Here is a 22,234-nt window from a genome sequence, read left to right as displayed (position 1 = left end):
TAACCGTCATGTTTTTCATTTCCTTTTTAATTTATTTTTCTATACTCATATATATTATTCCACAGATCTATATACTTATAACTCATATGCGAACAAACTGATTCGGGTCGATTGAACCACATCCACATCCGTGCAAGCCTCTAGAAATAATGTGAAAATAGTTATAATGAAAATCAAACCTAGCTACTATATCTTCAAATTTTGAAGGTTACTTGCATACAACCCTTAATCAATAAATTAGTTGACTTTTCACTTTTATATCATATGCAGTATATACATCTATACATAAAACTGTGACTTGACAGGTACCAAATACCCGGTAATACTCTAGTACATGAAAGCATTATGTTGATTCATATCTTTTTTATTATTTAATATTAAATATAATGTATATATTTCTCAAATTAGATCCTTATTCCATAAAATAACACACATACCTAAATCGACACACATTATAGGTATACCGTATATCACAATATATATTTTTTTTTCAAAAAGAAAAAAATTGTACTTGATTGTTATCTTACAATAATATCTAATTAATTCCAACCCAAATATTTCCTGTTGATTGTATTTGTAGGGCTATGCACAGCATCAATTGCACTTTTCACGGAGCTTGACATTATAATTGAGTTGGTGAGCATAGGCACTCTTATGGTGTTCTACCTTGTAGCCAATGCTCTCATCTACCGTAGATACTCCATCACCCAAAATACCCATAATGCCCCTCCTCTCTACACACTCTTGTTCCTTTTCCTCCTCTCCCTAAGTTCACTATGCTTCTCCTTATCATGGAAATTCAATCAACAATGGTGGGGCCTACTCCTCTTTGGTGCTCTCTTCATAACCATCACAGCATTTTTTCAACTTGTGGTGGTCATGCACAATAATAGTAATAAAGTCGTAATAACCCTAACTCAACAAGATCCTCCTCATTGGTTGGTCCCATTTATGCCTTGGCCACCCGCTCTGTCCATATTCCTTAATGTTTTCCTAATGACAACGTTGAAGCTACTCTCTTTTCAAAGGTTTGCTATATGGTCATGCTTCATCACACTCTTCTATGTTCTCTATGGTGTGCATTCTACTTATCAAGCTGAGGAGATTGAGATGATGACTATTGTTAATAATAATAACAATAATCCATCATCAGCTGAATCCAATTTGCAAGCTAAGGTTGAAATACAAGTGCACTAATTATATGTTGAAGCATATATATTACTCCAATAATTGACAAGCGAAGGAGGTTGAAATTCAAGTGCAATATTATTAATCATTGTTAATTGAAGCATAATCAAATAACTTGATCCAAAGTTAGTCTAGTTGTATATATAAGCTAAGGCTGAAACTCAAGTGCTTGCATTATATCTGGCGAAGCAATTTCTTCAGCATGCTACACTAATTAATGTTAGTTGGCAATAAACAGATATAGATTATGGTTGAAATGATAATTATATTGATAGGGTTGTTAATTATATAGCAATGATGGGAACAACATATTTGAATCTTTTGTTGAATAGTAGGTGTAAAAAACACTATTATGTTTTATCAGGATGAGAGAGAGGGAAATGCAGAGGACTCCAAGGCATTTCCTTACTAAATTTTCTTCAACATGTGCGAGGTGTAATAAATTCAATGTGCTCAAAATATTTTGAAATGATGAATAGAGTAAATTAATATCTTTTTAACAGAATATCATATACTTAAGTTATTATGATATCGCTCATAAAAAGAATATTATATGAACCACTAAAATATTTACATAATATAAGAACATTTATTTATTATCTTATGAACTTTTCTTTAAAAAATATGAGATGGAAATTATCTTTTAAAAGACATTACATAAAGTTGAAATGAAGTAGCACGCAATTAGCTTTAAATCCTAATTATATACGTATACTTATATGCATTAACATTGTAAGGACTCGATTTTTGGTAAACAGAAATTTTTGACTATTTTGTAACTTATTTCGTAGAATATAAAATTACAGTTCATCATGATTTATGATTTAGTGAGTCGGATTCAAATAAAAAAATAAATAAATAAAAAGACAAAAATAAATATTAAATATGATAATAAATGAGTCAAATTTGATTTTACGAGAATAATAAATTCTTTTAGTCAAATTTGACCTAGGAGAGATCTACTCACATTTATTTTGATCCCCTTTTTTTTATTATAAATTTTTTGATTTGGAGTTTTCTTTTAATGACAGTTTTGTGCGTGTCAAAAAAAGTCAACTCTCCGAAAAACCATGGAATCAATAATAAATGTAATCGTGTCCTTGGTAATCATATTTTAGGATTAATCTCAACCACTCATTCTTAATTTATTCTTTTAAAAATAAATCTCAGTCGTTTATTAATTTACGACGTGATAAAATTTAGTTTGAGGCAAACCTCATCCTAATTTTCTGGAAATACTTCCTAAAGACTACGAATTCTCTTTCTTCATTTTCAAGTAACATGGTTCACTCTCTCCCTAAAGTGACCAAATTTCCTCTCTCTTTTACTCTTGTGGTAGTGTTTTTAATCTTGAGCAATTAATTGTAGTCAACTGTGGATAAACATCACTTAATAAGCCATGACTCAAGCTCCTTGAATTCACGCCCCTCTCTCCTTACTCTCTAGACCTTGGCCTCAGATTTTAGTACTCTTTTACCACCATAATTGCATGTTTATTTCAGCCTTTTATTTAAGCAACCACCTAAAGTAAAATTTTGACAAATCTAGTGAGAATTGAGAGAGAAAGAACCGAGTTTTTGAGAGAGAGAGAGAGAGAGAGAGAGAGAGAAAGTGTGCATTTTGTTACGACCCAATTTTCGGCAGGTCTGGATCACTCTCAGTCATCAGGTGTTACTTCTCAATAACCCTATAAAACTCTAGACTCGATAATATTTACTACATATGAGTCTTTCTTACTAATGGAATCGCGTATGTTAGCTTGTTTTTATTATCTAATTTTTCTTAATAAACCCATTAGCCACAATAAAAAACATCATCAGAGATATACGATATAAAATAAATATTAAACTAACAGCAAAATCAAATAACAACGAGATTACAGAAAAAATTTTCATACATATATACTTCTCAAGTTAGTTCATACAAACTCGATATACTTAGATATATACACATATAGACATATATACAACTCACAACTTCCAAATACTTAGTTCATGTAGAAAACCTCTAGACTGGTACCTGGACTAACAAAAAAAATATTAAGTCTTATACCTCAAAAATGCTACAAAAGTGAAAGAAAGTAGAATCTAAGGAACAAAGACCATCTATCCTACAATCATTCTACCATCGAGGCATAGGTCTGCAAAGAAGCAAATACTCCTAGTTGCACTTATCCTCTACTTAATATCACGCAATTATATAAAACACAAACACAGTAAAGGTACAAGCAATATACAAGAAGCAAATAGCACCAACAGGAAGAATAAGAAGTAAACAATCATAATCAAATGCGCAAACAATATGATGCATGTCTGTTCCTAGTGCAGACTATGAGCTCATGCGTCGGTTATCTATCTGCAGTCCGATGTTACCCGAGGTTACGATCAGATATAGTTTCTCAACTCAGTCAATAATGTAACTCAAAGGTATGCACCTGGAAGAGAAACGACTTTCCCGGTAGGCGTCCTTACCCTGCACGTTTTCCATTCTCACCAGATAATCCACTCTGGTTTCGTCGAAGCAAACCTAACCCCTTCTCACCAGACAATCTGCTCTGGGTCCATCGGGACTACCAATAATTAATTTTGGTCCTCCCCAGAATATTCACAGTCAATTCTGATCTTCCCCAGAATATTCACACTTAGCCGGTCAGTACATCCATTTTGACCAAGTGTTCTTCTCCCAACTAGTACGTTTTTTCTAGATGGGGTCTCTGCCTAGCTAATAAAACATGTGCCATACCATATTTTATTGGTTCAAAGACTCTCCCTCACTGAGCACTTAATTAGTGAGGTTGTCTGCCCAACATTACCTTGGTGGAACTTACATTTGGTGGAACTTACACAGTTTTTTGGGTCTATCCTTTACTTCTAATATCTTAATATAATTATCTTGCTAACAAATTTATACTCCTATTTATTTTCTTAACTTATTTGAATTATTGCCTCCTTGGGACCAGATTTCTAATTAAAACTAAAAATACTAAACAGACTCAGAATTGTGCAACTGTACATGGTTTATTGAAACTTATCAGGCACTTGTGCGCGATTGTACATAGTGGAATAACCATATCTGAACGTAGGGTTGAGTAACGTTAGGTTTCATGTAGTCGACTAACGCATGTGTTCATAACCTGCGTAGGACCAAGCATGCATCGTACTTGGTTGCTGCATTTCCTTGAGTTTGTGATTTACTTGTACATATATTTTCTATTTTGCTATATAATTGTGCTTGTATTTGTTCATGTGACTTCCAACTTAACTTCATGAATTACTGGACTTAGGCTGTGGACCCCTTAGGTTTTCTGTGTAGTACCTTATTGGGAATCTTAGGTTCTCACCCCTTTATTTTTTCCGTTCCCAGATGGGGAAAGGCTAGTGTGATATTCTTTGAATACCCGGCATTTGGACGATACATGGAACCCACGACAGGAAGCATGGTGTTTTGGGGGCACACCACGTACTCGTACATACTACCTTCTGGACCACCCATTCTCTCATCCCTTGCCCATCCCAGATTTCAACTCCGACATGCCATATGACATGCTACTATCCGAGCTTCACCCTAACGGAGGCCAATACCCATCCTCTCTGTATCCTCTGAACATCGCGGAGTCTAAGCCAGAGTCCCCAATGCACCCCCTTGATGTATACGCATCTTGAGGTTATTTTTCTGTCTTTGATTCATTGTTTTTTTAGGTTGAATTATAGTTTTATCTTCTAATCTTGTCACTTTTAAGTATCTTTTGCTATTAAAATATTTGCTAAGTGTTTTGATGGGATTTTAATTAAAAGAAAGGAAAATAAGCATCGAAAGGAAGGATGATCAAAGGAGCAACAAAATAAAGTTCTTGACGAAACAAGAGGTGTGCGCATGCACACAGAGAAGCGCACGCATAATCAGGGAGTGATTCTCAATACATGCATACACACATATTTGTGCGTACGCACAAGTCCTTAATTCTCAACGCATGTGTATGCATATACTTTGTGCGTACGCACAAGTACCCTAATTTAAAGGGGGCGTACCACACCATGTAGGGCATGCCACACCCTAGGACCACCAAGAAAATTGAAGATTGCCACACTCAAGGAAGCGTGCCACACTATGCAGGGCGTGCCATGACCTAAAGGAACAAAACCCATGTTGTGTGTATGCATGCTTCATGCGTACGCACAAGTCCAATTTTAACATTGAGGTGTTTCACGCTATGCAAGCCATGCCATGCCCTATGATCATCACTACAAGGCATGTCACATTAAAGAAGAGGGGTGCCACACATAAGGAGCCAAACCAAGTCCTGGAGGAAATCAAGTTCAGGCGTGCCGCGCCCTGACTCAATTCCAAAAAAGGCGTGCCATGTGATCAAAGATATGATTTCAAATTAAAGATTAGAGGAGATTTTATAATTAATTAGTTTTGAATTTGATTCTGTTTTTAATTTAAAGATTTGAATTGATTAGGAATTATCCCAATCATTCTAATTAAGATAATATTATGTTTGAATTTTGAACTAGAAATCCAAGGTATAAATAACTGAATTAGATTCACAAGATGGAAGCCCCCTCCGTAACACTTTCATCTTTGTTTTTGCACCGAGCATGAGTAACTAAACCTTTGTCAAAGGGTTAGGAGCTCTTCTCATATTTCGATGGTTTATTAATCTAAAATTTCTTTTATTTTAAAGCTTTGCATTAATCTGTTTATGATTGATATTTTGTTCTTTATCAATAAAGGATTAGTAGCATCGACAGGTGTGCTAATCCCATTTTGAGTTTGTTAACTAATTCGGCAGAATAGTTTTTCAAATCATGCTTGAAAACTCGTTCACATAACTTTCTAAATCAACTAGACGTAGTGGATTTTCTAAGTGTGCACACAATACATGATTTTTTATTACGCTAGTTTTGAATACGTGACATATAATTCAGATTAGAAAAATTTTTGAAAATTGTGTTTTCTCATTGAGGAACTAAATCGGATTTTTGAACTTAACCTCTTTGATTAATCAATTGACCAAGACATTTGAGGTTAGTTAATTAAAGAGAAACCGAGAAGACAAAACATCGAAAATCGGTTACTTTAGATTCATCGTGAACAGAGATTTACAAACTTTAGAATTAGGATAACAAGGTTTGATTTTCCTTAGTACATGAATATTTCCGAAACCCTAGACATTCATCACTGTTGATTTCTCCAAACTCAACATTCACTGTCCAAAGCATTCATTCTTCAAGTTTCAAGCCTTTCAAGTTTCCAGCAAGTCACAACAATTCTCAGTTCCAGGTTTAATTGATCTAATTAGTAGTTTAATTTGATATTTGCTTGCTCAATCTTTTAATCCTCGTGGGAATGATATCCAATCACCATGGTATGACTTGAATGATCCGATGCACTTGCCGGCATCCGTGAGAATTAGTTTTCTTTTATCAAGTTTTTGGCGCCGTTGCTGGGGATTAATTAGAATTGACATCATACATTGGGTTAAATTGCTAAATTAGGTCCTATTTATTTTGTTTTTCATTCTAGTTTAAATTCTTTCTTGTTATTAGGGTTTGTGTTTCTCTTTAATTTTCCTTTCAATAATAAGGTTTCTGTTTATGATCTGCTTCTCTTTTGTCATTAGGGTTTATTTGGTTTTGTTTTGTTTTATTTTACATGGTAATTTGAATAATTTTGGTGTTCTGTTTTTGGTTTTGCTCTTTCAATTCAATATTTTGTTTTGTCTTTCCACTGGTGCTTTTGATTTGTTTTTCTTCGTGTATGCAAGGGAATAATAATTCAAAAGAACCCCTTCAATATGATTCTGATGTTAAAGGGAGTAAAAATTCGGATGAATCTCTTCAATATGATCATGAAATTGAATTGACACTATTCTGATTAAGAAAGGAGGCAAGAGCCAAGACAGAAGAGGAGAAGATGTCTGAAAGACAAAGTAATGCAAGGAGAACTCTTGGGAATTTCACCATACCCACTACTAATAGCTGTGGATGTAGCATAGTGAGGCCTCCTATTGAGGCTAACAATTTTTAGTAGAAGCCTTCCCTCATCCAATTGGCACAACAAGATCAATTTAGTGGTAATCCGGAAGAAGATCCGAATGTGCACATATCCAGTTTCTTGCAAATATGTGACACGGTCAAGAGCAATGGGATTTCTCAAGAAGCAATAAGGTTGAGGTTGTTCATATTCTCCCTAAGGGATAGGGCTAAACAGTGGCGCCGATCTCAACTCTTGGGAAGTATAGCAACTTGGGTTGACATGGTAACATATAATCCGACTTGAGGACTAATCTTGAAGCTTATGTGGAAATGAATAATTTTTTTGCACTTAACCTCTTCGGTTAATCGACTAGCCAAGACATTAGCTTTCGATTAATTAAGGAGAAACCGAGGAGCCAAGGAATTGAAAATCGGTTAATTAAGAATCGTTGTGAACGATCCTTGCTTGCTTTGAACAGAGAAAACAAAGTTTAATTCTTCTGAAGACTTAAGCATCCACAAAACCTTTGACTTCTCTATCATATATATTTTCCTCCAACAATCACACGTACTACCTCGAGCAAATAAAAAAACTAGCTTTCAAGTCTCTTCAATCTTTTACTTTTCTAGCAAGTTTTGAAGATTTCAGCACTCAACAATTTTAGGTTTTATTGATTTAATTAGTAGTTTAATTCGATATTTACGTACTCAATCCGTTAATCCTTAATCCTCATGGGAATGATATCCATTTACCATGGTATTATTTGAACGATCCGATGCACTTACCAGTATCTGTGAGCTCTACTTTTCGCTCATCAACCACTCAGCAGCCCGCTGCCACGGCGATGCCGCCTCCAGTGATGGAAGCCGCGGCCCCAAAGTCCTCTCACGGAACTGAGGCAACTAATGTCCCTCCAACACCTCCCATCATACGGTTGACGATTTGGCATGATGGCGGCACGGGATAAGTATCACTTTAAGTCTTACATATTTTCTGATTATTGAATTGCTGAAAGTGCCTGATTATTGATTCTAGTTTAGTGGATTTAGGGTTGTAGGTTTAAATGGCTGAAAGTGTTTTATGTTTCCTGATTATTAAATTGTTGAAAGTGCCTAATTATTGATTCTATTTTAGTGGATTTAAGACTATAGGTTTGAATGGCTGATGGAGGAAAATCATCGGTTCGGAATTTCTTAATAGAATTTCGTTGATAGTATAGATCCGAACCAACAAATGACCCTCAATCAAAGTTTAATTTGTTTGTCACTTAAGTCAAACCAATAAAAATTGAGAGTATTTAAAACTCGGGTCATCTCTCAAAGGAATTGCAGAAAAGTGTTCATATTATCGGTTATGAGAATTTTGGGATTTTTGAATGATGAACGGGAAATATAAACTGTAAGAAAGTAAAGCTAACAACTAAGATAATATAAATGCTAAAAGACACTCCGGGAAAGGATTGGTAATCAAGAATTCCTTTTCAAGTCATTAACCACGAATATGGTGATTATCCAGAGTTAATCCCATTTAATCATCTCCAACATAGGGAGAAAGTCAAATAGGCATAGTCAGTCTTATGACAAGAACAACTAACAACTCCGAATCACCAATTAATATCAGATATCAAAGACCCTTGCATCACTAACCACGATATGACAATTATAGGAGCAAACCCAATTAGTCAACCTCTAATGGTGAGATAAGTCAACCGATTTTAATCAATCTCAATCCATAGGTCTTACTCGTTAATGAAAACGAGATCAATTAAGATCTCCAAATTATCAATCAACTCGGACATTAGTGAATTCAAGGTCACCTAAAACCAAATCAAGCATTTTATCAAACACTTGGAAGGAATAAAATGAAAGCATGGTAAAATTGCAATGATAATAAAATCTACAACTACCAAATGTAAGAAAACAATAATAACAACTCAATTAAACATCAATTAACATGAAAACATCAAATTGCATTAAATGGAAATCAAAATCAACAATTTTTCATAAACATAAAAGTGACAAAATAAAGGAAATAACATGTAAAACTAAGAGAACCAAGGTGTAATAACAAGAAATTACAAGGAAACTAAATTAAAACAAGTATTTAAACCTAAATCTAAAAGAAAATTAAGAATAAAGGCCTAAATTCTAGAGAGAAGAGAGAGTTTCTCTCTCTAGAATATAACCTAAAATATGTTTCTATTCTAAACCTAATTGCTCTCCCCTTGTCCTCTCTTGAATTTAGCCTCAAATACTTCAGAAATGAGTTAGATTTGGGCTTGAAGGAGTCCGAAAATCGCCAGCCACATTTTCTTTAAGTGAGTCACGTGCCAAGTGTCATGCATACACGGGATGTCACGCGTATGCGTGGCCTGACAAAATCCCAATGCACGCATACGCGGAAGGCATGCGTATGCGTGACTGTGAATTACTCTAAATCCGCATTTTTTCATGAATTCTCCACTTTGCATGTTTTTTCTTCACTTCTTTAATCTAATCTTTGCCTTCTAAGCATGAAATCACTAAACAAACATATCAAGGTATCGAATGGAATTAAAGTGAATTAAATTTGGTAAATTAAGTGCCTAAAAAGTATGTTTTCAATTTTAATTGCAAATTAGAGAGAATACATAAAACTATGCTATTTCAATAAATAAATGTGGGAAAAGTTGATAAAATCCTCCAAATTCAATACAAGATAAACCATAAAATTATGGTTTATGAATGGCTGAAAGTGTTTCATATCTCCTGATTATTGAATTGCTGAAAGAGTCTGATTATTTGCTGAAAGTGGCTGAAAGTGTTTCATATGAGCGGTAATTATTTTTTTTTTAGTTTCAAACTTTTTTAGCTAGTTTATATATTCTATTTTGATTAACTAATTTTAAAGTTTTTTTGTGCAATTGCACTTTATATGGGACGCTTCTCATATGCCCTCATTAGGAAGATATACGACCATCAAATGGGCCGGAGGATGTTCGTGGGGGCGGAACCACCTGACGACTTGGCTCCGACAAAAATAAAGAAGGCTCTGTTAGTTCACTGGGAGATCGATGAGGGGTTCAGGCATCGGCGTCTCACCAACAAAGCTAATTGGGCATCAGCTGGGTCGTCCAAGTATACCGGCAGCTCAGCAACCTTCGTGAAGACTAAGGCCAGACTGGTATGTAATGTCTTTAACTTCTATATTAACTTAGTTATATTATTTTACATATCATTACTATGCATCTTAATCATATTATTTCAATGCAACATGTGTAGTCGAAGTCATTGGATCACGAGGCGACGTTGGCGGAGATGTTCAAGTACACCCACACGTTGAAGGAAAACAAAGCGAGCTTTGCTGATCAGCAGTCTCAAGATCATTTTGTGAGTAAACATACATCTGACCTTCTGATATAAAATTAGAGATTAATTGTATAGCTATTTGATAAACCCCAATTTTGTGGTTTATCTTGTGCTTATTTTGGGGGATTTTATCACATTTTCTCACATTTATTCAATGAAATAGCATGGTTTTGTAATTCTCCCTTAATTTGTACTTAAGTGTAAAAACATGCTTTTTAGGTCCTTAAATTGGTGATTTTAATTTACTTTAATTCCATTCGATGCCTTGATGTATTTGTTGAGTGATTTCAGGTTCATAAGGCAAGTATTGGATGGAAGAATTGAAGAGAAAAGCATGCAAAAGGGAGAATTCATGAAGAAATGAGCTTTTGGAGAATTGAGGGCCACGCGCACGCATCATGCACGCATACGCGTGCATTGGAGATTTTCAAGCCACGTGCATGCGTCACTCACGCGTACGCGTGAGTAGAGGTTTTTGCCAGCGACGCGTACGCGTGACGCTCGGCACGTGACCCACTTAAAGTGAAATCGCTAGGGGCGATTTCTGAGCTGCTGATAAACCACTATTTCATGGTTTATCTTGTGCTCAATTGAGTGGATTTTATCAACTCTTACCCACTTATTCATACTATTTGCATGGTTTTACATTTGCCTTCCTAATTATGTGCTTTGATTGAAAACATGCTTCTTTGGCCTTAAGTTCCCTATGTTTAAATCCTCTCTTATTACCATTAGATGCCTTGATATGTGTGTTAAGTGATTTTAGAGATTACAGGGCAGGAATGGCTTAGAGGATGGAAAAGAAGCATGCAAAAGTGGAAGGAGTACAAGAAGTTGGAGAAATTGCTAAGCTGTCAGCCTGACCTCCTCGCACTCAAACGGCTATAACTTTAGCTACAGAGATCCAAATGATGCGGTTCTAGTTGCGTTGGAAAGCTAACGTCTGGGGCTTCGATTTGATATATAATTTGCCATAGCTGCCCCGAAGCCAAGCGACGCGAACGCGTGGATCACGCGGACGCGTGACCTGGCAGAAACGCAATCCACGCTAACGCGTGGACGACGCTTCCGCGTCACTTTCCCGCAACCTGTACGTACTAGAATACGCTGGGGGTGATTTCTGGGCTGTTTTTGACCCAGTTTTCAGCCCAGAACATACAGATTAGAGGCTATAAAGTGGGGGAATGCATCCATTCATAAAGAAGCTTTCATATGCACAATGTTAGGATTAGATGTAGTTTTAGAGAGAGAGGTTCTCTCCTCTCTCTTAGGTTTTAGGATTAGGATTCCTCTTAAAGGAATTAGGATTTCAACTTTATTATTTCAACTTACAACTTCAATCACAGGTTCAATGTTCCTTTTATTTATTTTTCCAATTTAATTTATGAACTTTTCCATGTTAAGATTTGAATATTTTATTTAATATAATTGAGGTATTTCAGACTTATCACTTCTTCTATTGTTTGATGTTCTAAGTTGGATCCTAACTTGATTTTAGAGTTGATTGATATTTGGAGACCCTTGAGTTGAATTACTCAAGAGTTAAATTGTAATTGGTTTATTGTTGGCTGGCTCTCTAGTCACTAACGCTAATCCAAACACAAGAGTGAGGATTGGGACTTGTGAATAGAAGTAGACTTCCAACTTACTTGACTTTCTTTTACTTTACTTGGTAAAGGATAACTAAGTAGAAGCAACCTTCAATTATCAGTTGATCTTGAGAAAAATCCAACAAGGATAGAACTTCCGATTAATCTTCTCCGGGTCAAGGCTTTTAATTTAATTACATAAAATCTCTTATTTATTTTTTATTGCCTTAATTTATAAATATATCTGTGCCCATTGCCCAAATTCCAAAACCCCCAATATACAAACTCATAACCAATTATAAGAACACTTCCCTGCAATTCCTTGAGAAGACGACCCGAGGTTTTAATACTTCGGTTATCAATTTTAAAGGGATTTGTTACTTGTGACAACCAAAACGTTTGTAAGAAAGGTTGATTGCTTGGTTTAGTAACTATACTTGCAACGAGAGTTTACTATAACTTCTAAACCATCAATCTTCAGTTCTTCAAAATGGCGCCGTTGCCGGGGAATTGCAAACGTGTGCCTTATTATTGGTTATTGTAAATATTTGCTTTTTGCTTGTTTATTTTTCTTTATTTTTGTTTTTATTTTTACTTTTTCGTAAATTAAGAGGTTATTGGTTTTTATTTAGTTATTAAAAATTTTTCAAAAAATTTTTTTTGGTGTTCATCTTGATCTTCAAGTTGTTCTTCGTGTTCATCTTTACCTTCAAGTTGTTCTTAGTTATTTTCTTCGTTTTGATCTAAAAATTTTAAGTTTTGTATCATTTTATTGTTTTTCTCTTTCCTCATTTAATTCAAAAATATCTTTTCTCTTTATTTTTATTGAATTTTCGAAATTTCCATAAAAAAAAAAAATTCAGATTTTGATTTAAAATTTTTTATCTTATCTTATCTTTGTTTTAAATTTCAAAATTCAAATCTTTTTCAAAAATCATATCTTTTTCAAAATCTTATCTTATCTTATTTCAAAATCAAATTTCAAATTTCAATATTTAAATTCCGAAATTCAAAATCCAAATTTAAAATTTTAAATTTAAAATTTTAAAAATCAAACCTTTTCAAAATTTAAATCTTTTTCAAATTTTTATCTTACATTGTTGACTTTTTCAAAATTCAAATTTCAAAATTTAAAAATTCAAATTTAAAAATCTTCAAATTTCAAAATTTAATTTTCAATAACCTTTTAATTTAAAATTTGTTTTTATTTTTGTTTTTAAGTTTTTTTACTATTATGAGTTCTCACCCCTCTCGCTTTGAGTTTGGTTCCAATGTTGTTGCAAGGAATAGAAATTATAACAGGAACATGCATCAAGGTCAAAACAATTAGAGATGGAAGGAGCCACGAGGATCTGATCAACCCTTTAGGCAACAACACCCTCCAAGATACCATAGACCACGACCATTCCACAATGCATGTCAAAACAATAGTTATGGTGGATCCTTCCGTGACAACCAACACCCACCTAACTGCTATAGTCAAGAGCCATTCCGAGGTGCATACCAAGACGATAGATATGGTGGACCCCCATCATATACCTATGACCCACCTCCTCAACATCATTTTGGACCACCATACTCACAAGCCCCTTACCACCAAACACCCTCATATGATCCTAACCCTCATCCACCATGCCAACCACCTTATGAACCATATGAACCATATATAGAACCACCCCAATTCCAATCCAATTACTCCCAAGAACCACCACCTCCATATACACCATATCCATATCCATCAATCCAAGAGCCTTATGGTCCTACTTATGATACCCAAGCGGAACAAGAATCAACGGATCGTCTCAAGGAAACAGTGGAAAAATTTCTTGCAACCCTTCACCAATTGAATCAAGCGATAAATCAATTAGCTCCCCGACGTTCGGACACTCAAGGAACCCCCATGGCTTCATGTGGACAATCTAATGAAGAACGTAGCATGAAGGAGACATTAGAAACTCCGGTGGACAGTAAGGAGCATGAATTTGTACTGGAACAAGTGGAGGAAGCCGGAATTATTGAAGAAGAAGAAGTGGTTGAAGACTTGGGAGATGCTGAACCTCTATGGGAAAGTCAAGACATAGAACCTCCTTCCAAGACGGTTGCATTTGATGTTGAGGAGGGTGTACAACCTCCAAGGCATATCATAGTTGAAGACTTGGAAGAGGTTGGTCAAGAGATGGAGATTAAAGAAGAAGAAGCACAGCCTCCCATGCCCTTGGTAAACAATGAAGAAGAGATTGAATTGGAAGAAAGCTACCAAGAGGAAGAGATTGATATTGAAGAAGCTTGCAAAGAGGTGGAAGTTGTCAGAAAAGAGCACAAGGGAGTGGAGCCTACAAATTCGTTAGAAATACCTCCCCCTAAGTTACCATCATCCTTCACAACATTCAAGTGGGTAAAATTCATATCCCTTAGCTTTCTAATTCCACTTGAATATGGGCTACTGGAGACGGATGGTCAACTTAGAGCTCTTTGTGGCATTAAGAGTAAGAGGAAGATGGTCAGTGGTAAGAATTATCTTGCAAGGTTCATTATGGTTGGAAGCTTTAAGTTTAAACGCAAAGGTTGGTGTACAGCTCAACTGAATGGGTCTAAGAAGTTGTTTGACCGCTTTAGTGAGAATTCAGATTGCTTGCTACCCAGATGGAATCATGATGATCAACACAAAGACGGGTGTAAAAGCAAAGTTTGGGATCCTGGAGTCTGTTCTGACATTTAGCACACTGGAAGCCTGAGAACTTGTTTAAAACTGCTCAAGGGCTTTACATGCCTAGTTTGGGATCCCGGAGGCCATTGGAATCACAAACATTGGTGGAGATTTCTGGATGAATTCAAGCACAAGCCACCATAACAGGAAGTTCATCCAATGTCCAACTTAAGGACTTTAACTAAAAGTGCTAGGTGGGAGACAACCCACCATGGTATGATCGTTCTTTTTTTTTATATTTAGTTTTATTTGTTTTTGAGTTTTATTTTATTTTATTGTATTGAACCTGGAGTTTTGCACAACATTCATATTAGCATTGCATTCTATATTTTTCATGCTTAAAAAAAAGAAAAATTTCGCACGCGACGCGACAGCATCGCCGACGCGTCCGCGTCACCAGTGCGTTTGGAAGAAAAGGAAAGTGAACAGAGAGTCACGCGAAAGCGTGGATGACGCGTTCGCGTAATTAGCGAAATAGCCTCCCCACGCGTCTGCGTCACCCACGCGAACGCGTGGTTCTGTAAAATCGACGTAAAGGGGTGCATGGCAGAGAGTTATGATGGAGCGGGGTTGGAATGGTGCTAGCAGCACAAGCCCCACCACGCGAACGCGTCACCCACGCGTCCGCGTCATATTGGAAATAAGGCCACCCGCGCGATCGCGTCAACCATGCGACCGCGTCACCCAAAAATTTGGCGAAAAGAGTTTCGAACAGAGAGTTGTGCGAACGCGAGGCTGCACTCGCGCCAATCGCACAAATCAAGCCACGCGATCGTGTGACCCACGCGTCCGCGTCACCTGACCTTATCGCGCACCACGCGACCACGTCACTCACGCGTCCGCGTCGCCTGCGCCGCACAACTTATCCAGATCAGCGCCAAATATCATATCTTTTCTTCCCCCAAATCCTAATTTTTCTTTTCCATTCTTATTTCTTTCTTCTTTTCTTCTTCCTTCTTTACTTTCATTCTCTTTTACTTAATTACATACTTTCATTCATTGCATTTTAATTTTGTGCATATTTTTATTTTCTAAATTTATTTTTTTTCTTTTGGTGTTAAAAATTTTCTTATTCAACTATTGCATCTTTTCTTGAATTTACCTTGGTGCTTAGTAACTTGTTTTACACTGTGGGATGATATTAATTATCTGTCAATGCCAATCTTTTATGATACTTGCACTTCATTTGCATTGACATGAACTTATATTGATATTTTCATTACCCACACTCCTCCGCTGTGTTGCAAATTCTGCACCACTGGTATGCCATGTGCTTCTATTGTTTTCTCACGTACATGTTGAAGCTTCCATGTAAATGAGACCCTTTTCATTTGGCATTAACCCACCCATACTTCATTTATTTTCTTATCTCTATTTCTGGTTACTTTTCTTCCCTTTTTCTTTCAGGATGGCCACTCGGAAGGGAACCGAAAGACGTTTACATAGGGAGACAGACAAGTCCATCTGCACAATCTTTGGAGAAAAGCGTCAGTTGGAACAACCCGTCCACTTGTACATCTTAGCATGCACCGAGGACGGTGCAATCTTTAAGTATGGGGAGGTCGATACCGATCTCCATGGGTTAGTAATTTCTTCTCAATACCAATATTTTATTTTCTTTGTTAATTGCTGCATTTGCATATTTAATTGCATGTTTGTTTGATTTTATGCATTTAGTTACCACTTGGTTGAAGTAATATTTTCTTTTTCAAGAAATTTTTATAGTATTTCACTAATTTAAATTAAAAACTTTTTTATTAAAACTTGTTTGAAGTTGTATTTGGAACATAGTTTAAAAAGCTAAGAACACACAACCTGTGAGATTTTGAGCTTATTTATATGGTTACATTATTTAACCATATATTTTTATTCTTGTGTGTTTTCTTCTCTATAATTGCAATCTTTGCTTTGTTCCATTCTATATGTCCATTATTTAGTGTATTTACATGCTTGCATATGATTGAGGTCATTATTTGTTATTAGCTCACTTATCCCAAATAAGCCTACCTTTTATATCACCCTTGTTAGCCACTTTGAACTTTTTAACCTCCTTCTATTTTATAACAACATTACTAGCCTTAAGCAGAAAAACAAAATAAAAATCCCAAGTTGAATCCTTGTTAGCTTAAGATAGATATTGTGTATAATTTAAGTGTGGGAAATTTTATGAGAACATGGGATGATATGAAAAAGTAGGGAATTAAATTGAATAAGTTATTTAAAAATTTGGGAAGCATGCTCATGTGAAATCAAAATAATTAAATTACCATGTACATTGAAAAAAAATATATTAAGTAATTAAATAAGGGGATACAAAAAAAAGAGAAAAAAAGAAAGAAAAGAGAAGAAAAATAATATTACCCCAAATGCAAAAAAAAAAAAAAAAAGAATCAATGAACATGGGACAAAATTCAAAAATAAGTTTGATACATGAGCATGTAATACAAAAGTGGGAAAAATTTGGGTAGCTAGGTAAAGTATTTTAAAATTGTATAAAGTATGTATATGTTAGGTGAGATCTTAGACTAATCAAGGATTCACTTTATAAAGCTCACTTGGCCATACATATATCCTTACCTTTACCTCAGCCCCATTACAACCCTAAAAAGACCTTATGATGTTTGCATTGGTACATTAAATATTTGTTGATTGGTTAGATGAAGAAAAAAGTTTAGAAAGCATGACTAGAGAAGAGTAGAGTGAATTACCCTAGACACTTGAGAGTTAGAGTGATATACACTACCAGTAAGGGTTCAATGCTTGATTCTATGTTCCCTGCTTTCATAAGCTGTCTTCTTACAAGTTTACTTGTCTTTTATTGTATGATTTAAATTAGTAGAATCTAACTTATGTTTGTCTGGAAGAACCTATTTACTCTTAACCAAGTAAGTAAAAGCATTTCGCATGTAGTTGCATTCACATAGATAGGTTGCATTGCATACTCTCTATCATTCCTCTTCACTTCTTTATAGCTTCTCTTGAGCTTAGCATGATGACATGCTAATGTTTAAGTGTGGGGAGGTTGATAAACCACTATTTCATGGTTTATCTTGTGCTCAATTGAGTGGATTTTATCAACTCTTACCCACTTATTCATACTATTTGCATGGTTTTACATTTGCCTTCCTAATTATGTGCTTTGATTGAAAACATGCTTCTTTGGCCTTAAGTTCCCTATGTTTAAATCCTTTCTTATTACTATTAGATGCCTTGATATGTGTGTTAAGTGATTTTAGAGATTACAGGGCAGGAATGGCTCAGAGGATGGAAAGGAAGCATGCAAAAGTGGAAGGAGTACAAGAAGTTGGAGAAATTGCTAAGCTGCCAGCCTGACCTCTTCGCACTCAAACGGCTATAACTTTAGCTACAGAAGTCCAAATGATGCGGTTCTAGTTGCGTTAGAAAGCTAACGTCCGAGGCTTCGATTTGATATATAATTTGTCATAGCTGCCCTGAAGCCAGGTGATGCGAACGCGTGGATCACGCGGACGCGTGACCTGGCAGAAACGCAATCCACGCTAACGCGTAGACGACGCTTCCGCGTCACTTTCCCGCGACCTGTACGTACCAGAATATGCTGGGGGCGATTTCTGGGCTGTTTTTGACCCAATTTTCAGCCCAGAACACACAGATTAGAGGCTATAAAATGGGAGAATGCATCCATTCATAAAGAAGCTTTCATATTCACAATTTTAGGATTAGATGTAGTTTTAGAGAGAGAGGTTCTCTCCTCTCTCTTAGGTTTTAGGATTAGGATTCCTCATAAAGGAATTAGGATTTCAACTTTATTATTTCAACTTACAACTTCAATCACAGGTTCGATGTTTCTTTTATTTATTTTTCCAATTTAATTTATGAACTTTTCCATGTTAAGATTTGAATATTTTATTTAATATAATTGAGGTATTTCAAACTTATCACTTCTTCTATTGTTTGATGTTCTAAGTTGGATCCTAACTTGATTTTAGAGTTGATTGATATTTGGAGACCCTTGAGTTGAATTACTCAAGAGTTAAATTATAATTGGGTTTATTGTTGGCTACCTCTCTAGTCATTAACGCTAATCCAAACACAAGAGTGAGGATTGGGACTTGTGAGTAGAAGTAGACTTCCAACTTACTTGATTTTCTTTTACTTTACTTGGTAAAGGATAACTAAGTAGAAGCAACCTTCAATTATCAATTGATCTTGAGAAAAATCCAACAAGGATAGAACTTCCGATTAATCTTCTCCGGGTCAAGGCTTTTAATTTAATTACATAAAATCTCTTATTTATTTTTTATTGCTTTAATTTATAAATATATTTGTGCCCATTGCCCAAATTCCAAAACCCCCCAATTTACAAACTCATAACCAATGATAAGAACACTTCCCTGCAATTCCTTGAGAAGACGACCCGAGATTTTAATACTTCGGTTATCAATTTTAAAGGGGTTTGTTACTTGTGACAACCAAAACGTTTGTAAGAAAGGTTGATTGCTTGGTTTAGTAACTATACTTGCAACGAGAGTTTACTATAACTTCTAAACCATCAATCTTCAGTTCTTCAGTTGCCCAGGTCCAAATCCAACTCATTTCTGAGGGTATTTCATGCAGAATTCAAGCTTGAGCAAAGGAGAAGCACTTAGTTAGTCATGATGAGCCTTTAGTTAGTTTTCTAGAGAGAGAAGCTCCCTCTTCTCTCTAGAATTAGGTTAGGGTTAAGTTAATTTCTCTTAGATCTGAGCATGATTTCTTGATTTCATCTTGTTTCCTTTATAATTTCTTGTTTCTACATCTTGATTCTCTTAGTTTGTAGTGTTAATTTTCCTTTGATGTCACTTTTATGTTCATGAATGGTCATGCTGGATTTGGATCTCTTTAATGCAATTTAATATTTGATGTTCTCTTTTATTGTTAATTTGAATTGTGAATTTTACTTTCCTTGCAATTAGTAGTTGATAGATTTATATTTCTTGCACTTTTACTATGCTTTCCATGTATTCCTTCCAAGTGTTTGACAAAATGCTTGGGTGGATGTTAGAGTAGATTTTGAGCATTCTTGGCTTGGAAAGAGTAATTAAGTAATCTTGAGTCATGAATACCTAATTCGTATTGGTGATCTAGAGTTGTTAGTTAGTATGATTTCCATTGACTCTAATCTCTTGCTAATTCCATTAGTGAGTTGATTGGGATTTTTGGATTGAGATTAACTAGTCTTATTTGACTTTCTCTCATGGAAGATAACTTACACCTTCTTCCAACCTTGGAGATGACGAAGTAGGATAGATTCTTGTTAATCATTGTAAGACTAGGATAGAAAGCCTATATTCTCAATCCTTGCCATGAATGTCTTTCTCTTTATTACATGCTTTCTTTAGTCGCTTGCTTGATTTACTCTTCTTGTCATTTAATTTCTTGCCCTTTTATCAATCAAACCCCCTTGTTCCTTCATAGCCAATAATTGACCACTTCATTGCAATTCCTTATGAGACGACCCGAGGTTTAAATACTTCGGTTAATTTTTATTGGGGTTTGTACTTGTGACAAAACCAAATTAAATTTGATGTGAGAATTGTTTGTTGGTTTGGAGCTATGCTTACAACGAAGTCCTTATTTTTATAAGAGAAAATCTAGACCGACGATAAGTCTCGCTATCACTATCGTACTAATCACAATAACATGTGGTACACAAGAGTCCTACACGCAGAGACTAGAAGCCGTGACTCAACAATCTCAGCAAAGTGGGGAGGATGCCACCGATGGATCTGCTACTTCAGTCGTCGATCCCGATGCGGTTTGGTGCGAGACCGCTTCAGCGCTGTACAAGAACTGCGTATATGGTTGGGGTCGTTCTTTGCCAGCAACATCTGCACCTCCACGTTGAGGGCATCGTCACCAGTCGAACCCGAGGAAGGCATGGATTTAGATTGCAGGTGCAGGAGCTCCCCCGCAGCCTTCACCAGCAGACTCAGGATTTGAACAATTATCGGGAGAGATATCAGAAAATTCTCACACGTTGAGGGCATCGTCACCAGCTGAGCCCGAAGAAGGCATGGATTTAGACTGCAGGTGCAAGAGTTCCCCTGCAGCCTTCACCAGCAGACTCAGGAGTTGAACAATTATCGGGAGAGATATTAGAAAATTCTCACACGCGTGACGGACACGGATGACCTCAAGCTGGAGTGGAGGGAGCAGCTAGAACAACTTCAGCAGATAAAAGAGTTAAATTTCAATTTGGCTCATGGAATTTGGCACGATGTGTAGAATGACCCCTATAATTTTGTTGGTTCCAATTAGAACCCCTAAATTTTCAATGGTGTCTCTAAATTGTCCCTGCGATCATCTTCATCATCGAAATGCTGATCTAGTGCAATTGCATGATATGGTGGATACTACTTAAACGACGACATATTGGTTTCGTGCCTAAACCCTTTGAAAACCACGTAGTGTAAAGGTTTACTTGATGCTTTGCAACTTATGATTTTCGTAGTGAAAAGAAAGAGAGTTTTAACCCACAAAAAACTAAAATGATGTGGTTTCCAAAGGGTTTGGGTGCAAAACCAATGTGTTTTCGTTTAAGTAGTGTCCACCGTATCATGCAATTGCATCAGATCAGGATTCTGGTGATGGAGATGATCACAGGGATAAACCGGAGCCACGATTGTAAATTTTGGGGTTCTAATTAGGGTCAACGAAACTGTGGGGGTCATTATGAGGATTGGACTAAATTTCAGAGGTCAAATTGAGATTTAACTCGAGGATAGAAGCTCAAATGGAGGTGTACCAGGCTCAAATGAGCACCACTGGCATCATCCCTACTGGTGGCACACAGGCATCACCGCCTTCTACGCCGCCTCATCAGGGACACGGGAACGACGACGACGAAGACTACCTGAATCTTTAGTTATTAGTATTTCATTTTATTGTTTTATAAAATTTATTTGATGTACTTGATTTTTAATTTATTTGAATATTTTATTATTTATTTCAAGTAATAGGTTTTTATTATTTATAAATTGGCCATTAATTTTGTGAAAAATAAATTTAAATAAAAAAATAAAATTAACCATTTATTTCAATATTTTTTAAAAAAATTGACATTACCGTCGGATTTACCGAATGATTAATCCGATGGTAATAGTACGGAAAATAACATATTGTGGCACCAAGGTTACCGTCGAAAAAACCTGCCGGTAACAAAATGATTTTTCGAATAGGTAATTCGTCGCAGAATCTGAACGGTAAATATTTACTGGCAAGGTTTATATCGTCCGATTTCTTCCGACGGTACTCAGCATTTTTTTTTGTAGTGTATATTTATAAAATATAATTTGAAAAATAATTAAAATACTATATAAATTAAATTATTATTTAATTTATAAAATTAAGTATAAAATTTATGCCTTTGATGACGTTACTCCTCACTTAAACTTACATAT

General features: G+C 35.7%; 1 protein-coding gene across 1 annotated transcript in view; it reads left to right on the top strand.

The window, feature by feature from the left end:
• LOC107617740 (cationic amino acid transporter 6, chloroplastic) overlaps positions 1-1,472 on the top strand; it is a 6,444-nt gene extending 4,972 nt beyond the window's left edge. Inside the window, exon 5 of the mRNA XM_016319587.2 lies at positions 581-1,472. Within this exon, the coding sequence (XP_016175073.1) occupies positions 581-1,197 (617 nt within the window). The 3' untranslated portion in view covers positions 1,198-1,472. The remainder of the gene's footprint in view (positions 1-580) is intronic.

The sequence above is a fragment of the Arachis ipaensis genome, chromosome B01 (genome assembly GCF_000816755.2).
Source record: "Arachis ipaensis cultivar K30076 chromosome B01, Araip1.1, whole genome shotgun sequence".
NCBI lineage: Eukaryota > Viridiplantae > Streptophyta > Magnoliopsida > Fabales > Fabaceae > Arachis > Arachis ipaensis.
The sequence above is the reverse complement of the archived record's forward strand: the minus strand, read 5'-3'. Positions and strand labels throughout refer to the sequence as shown.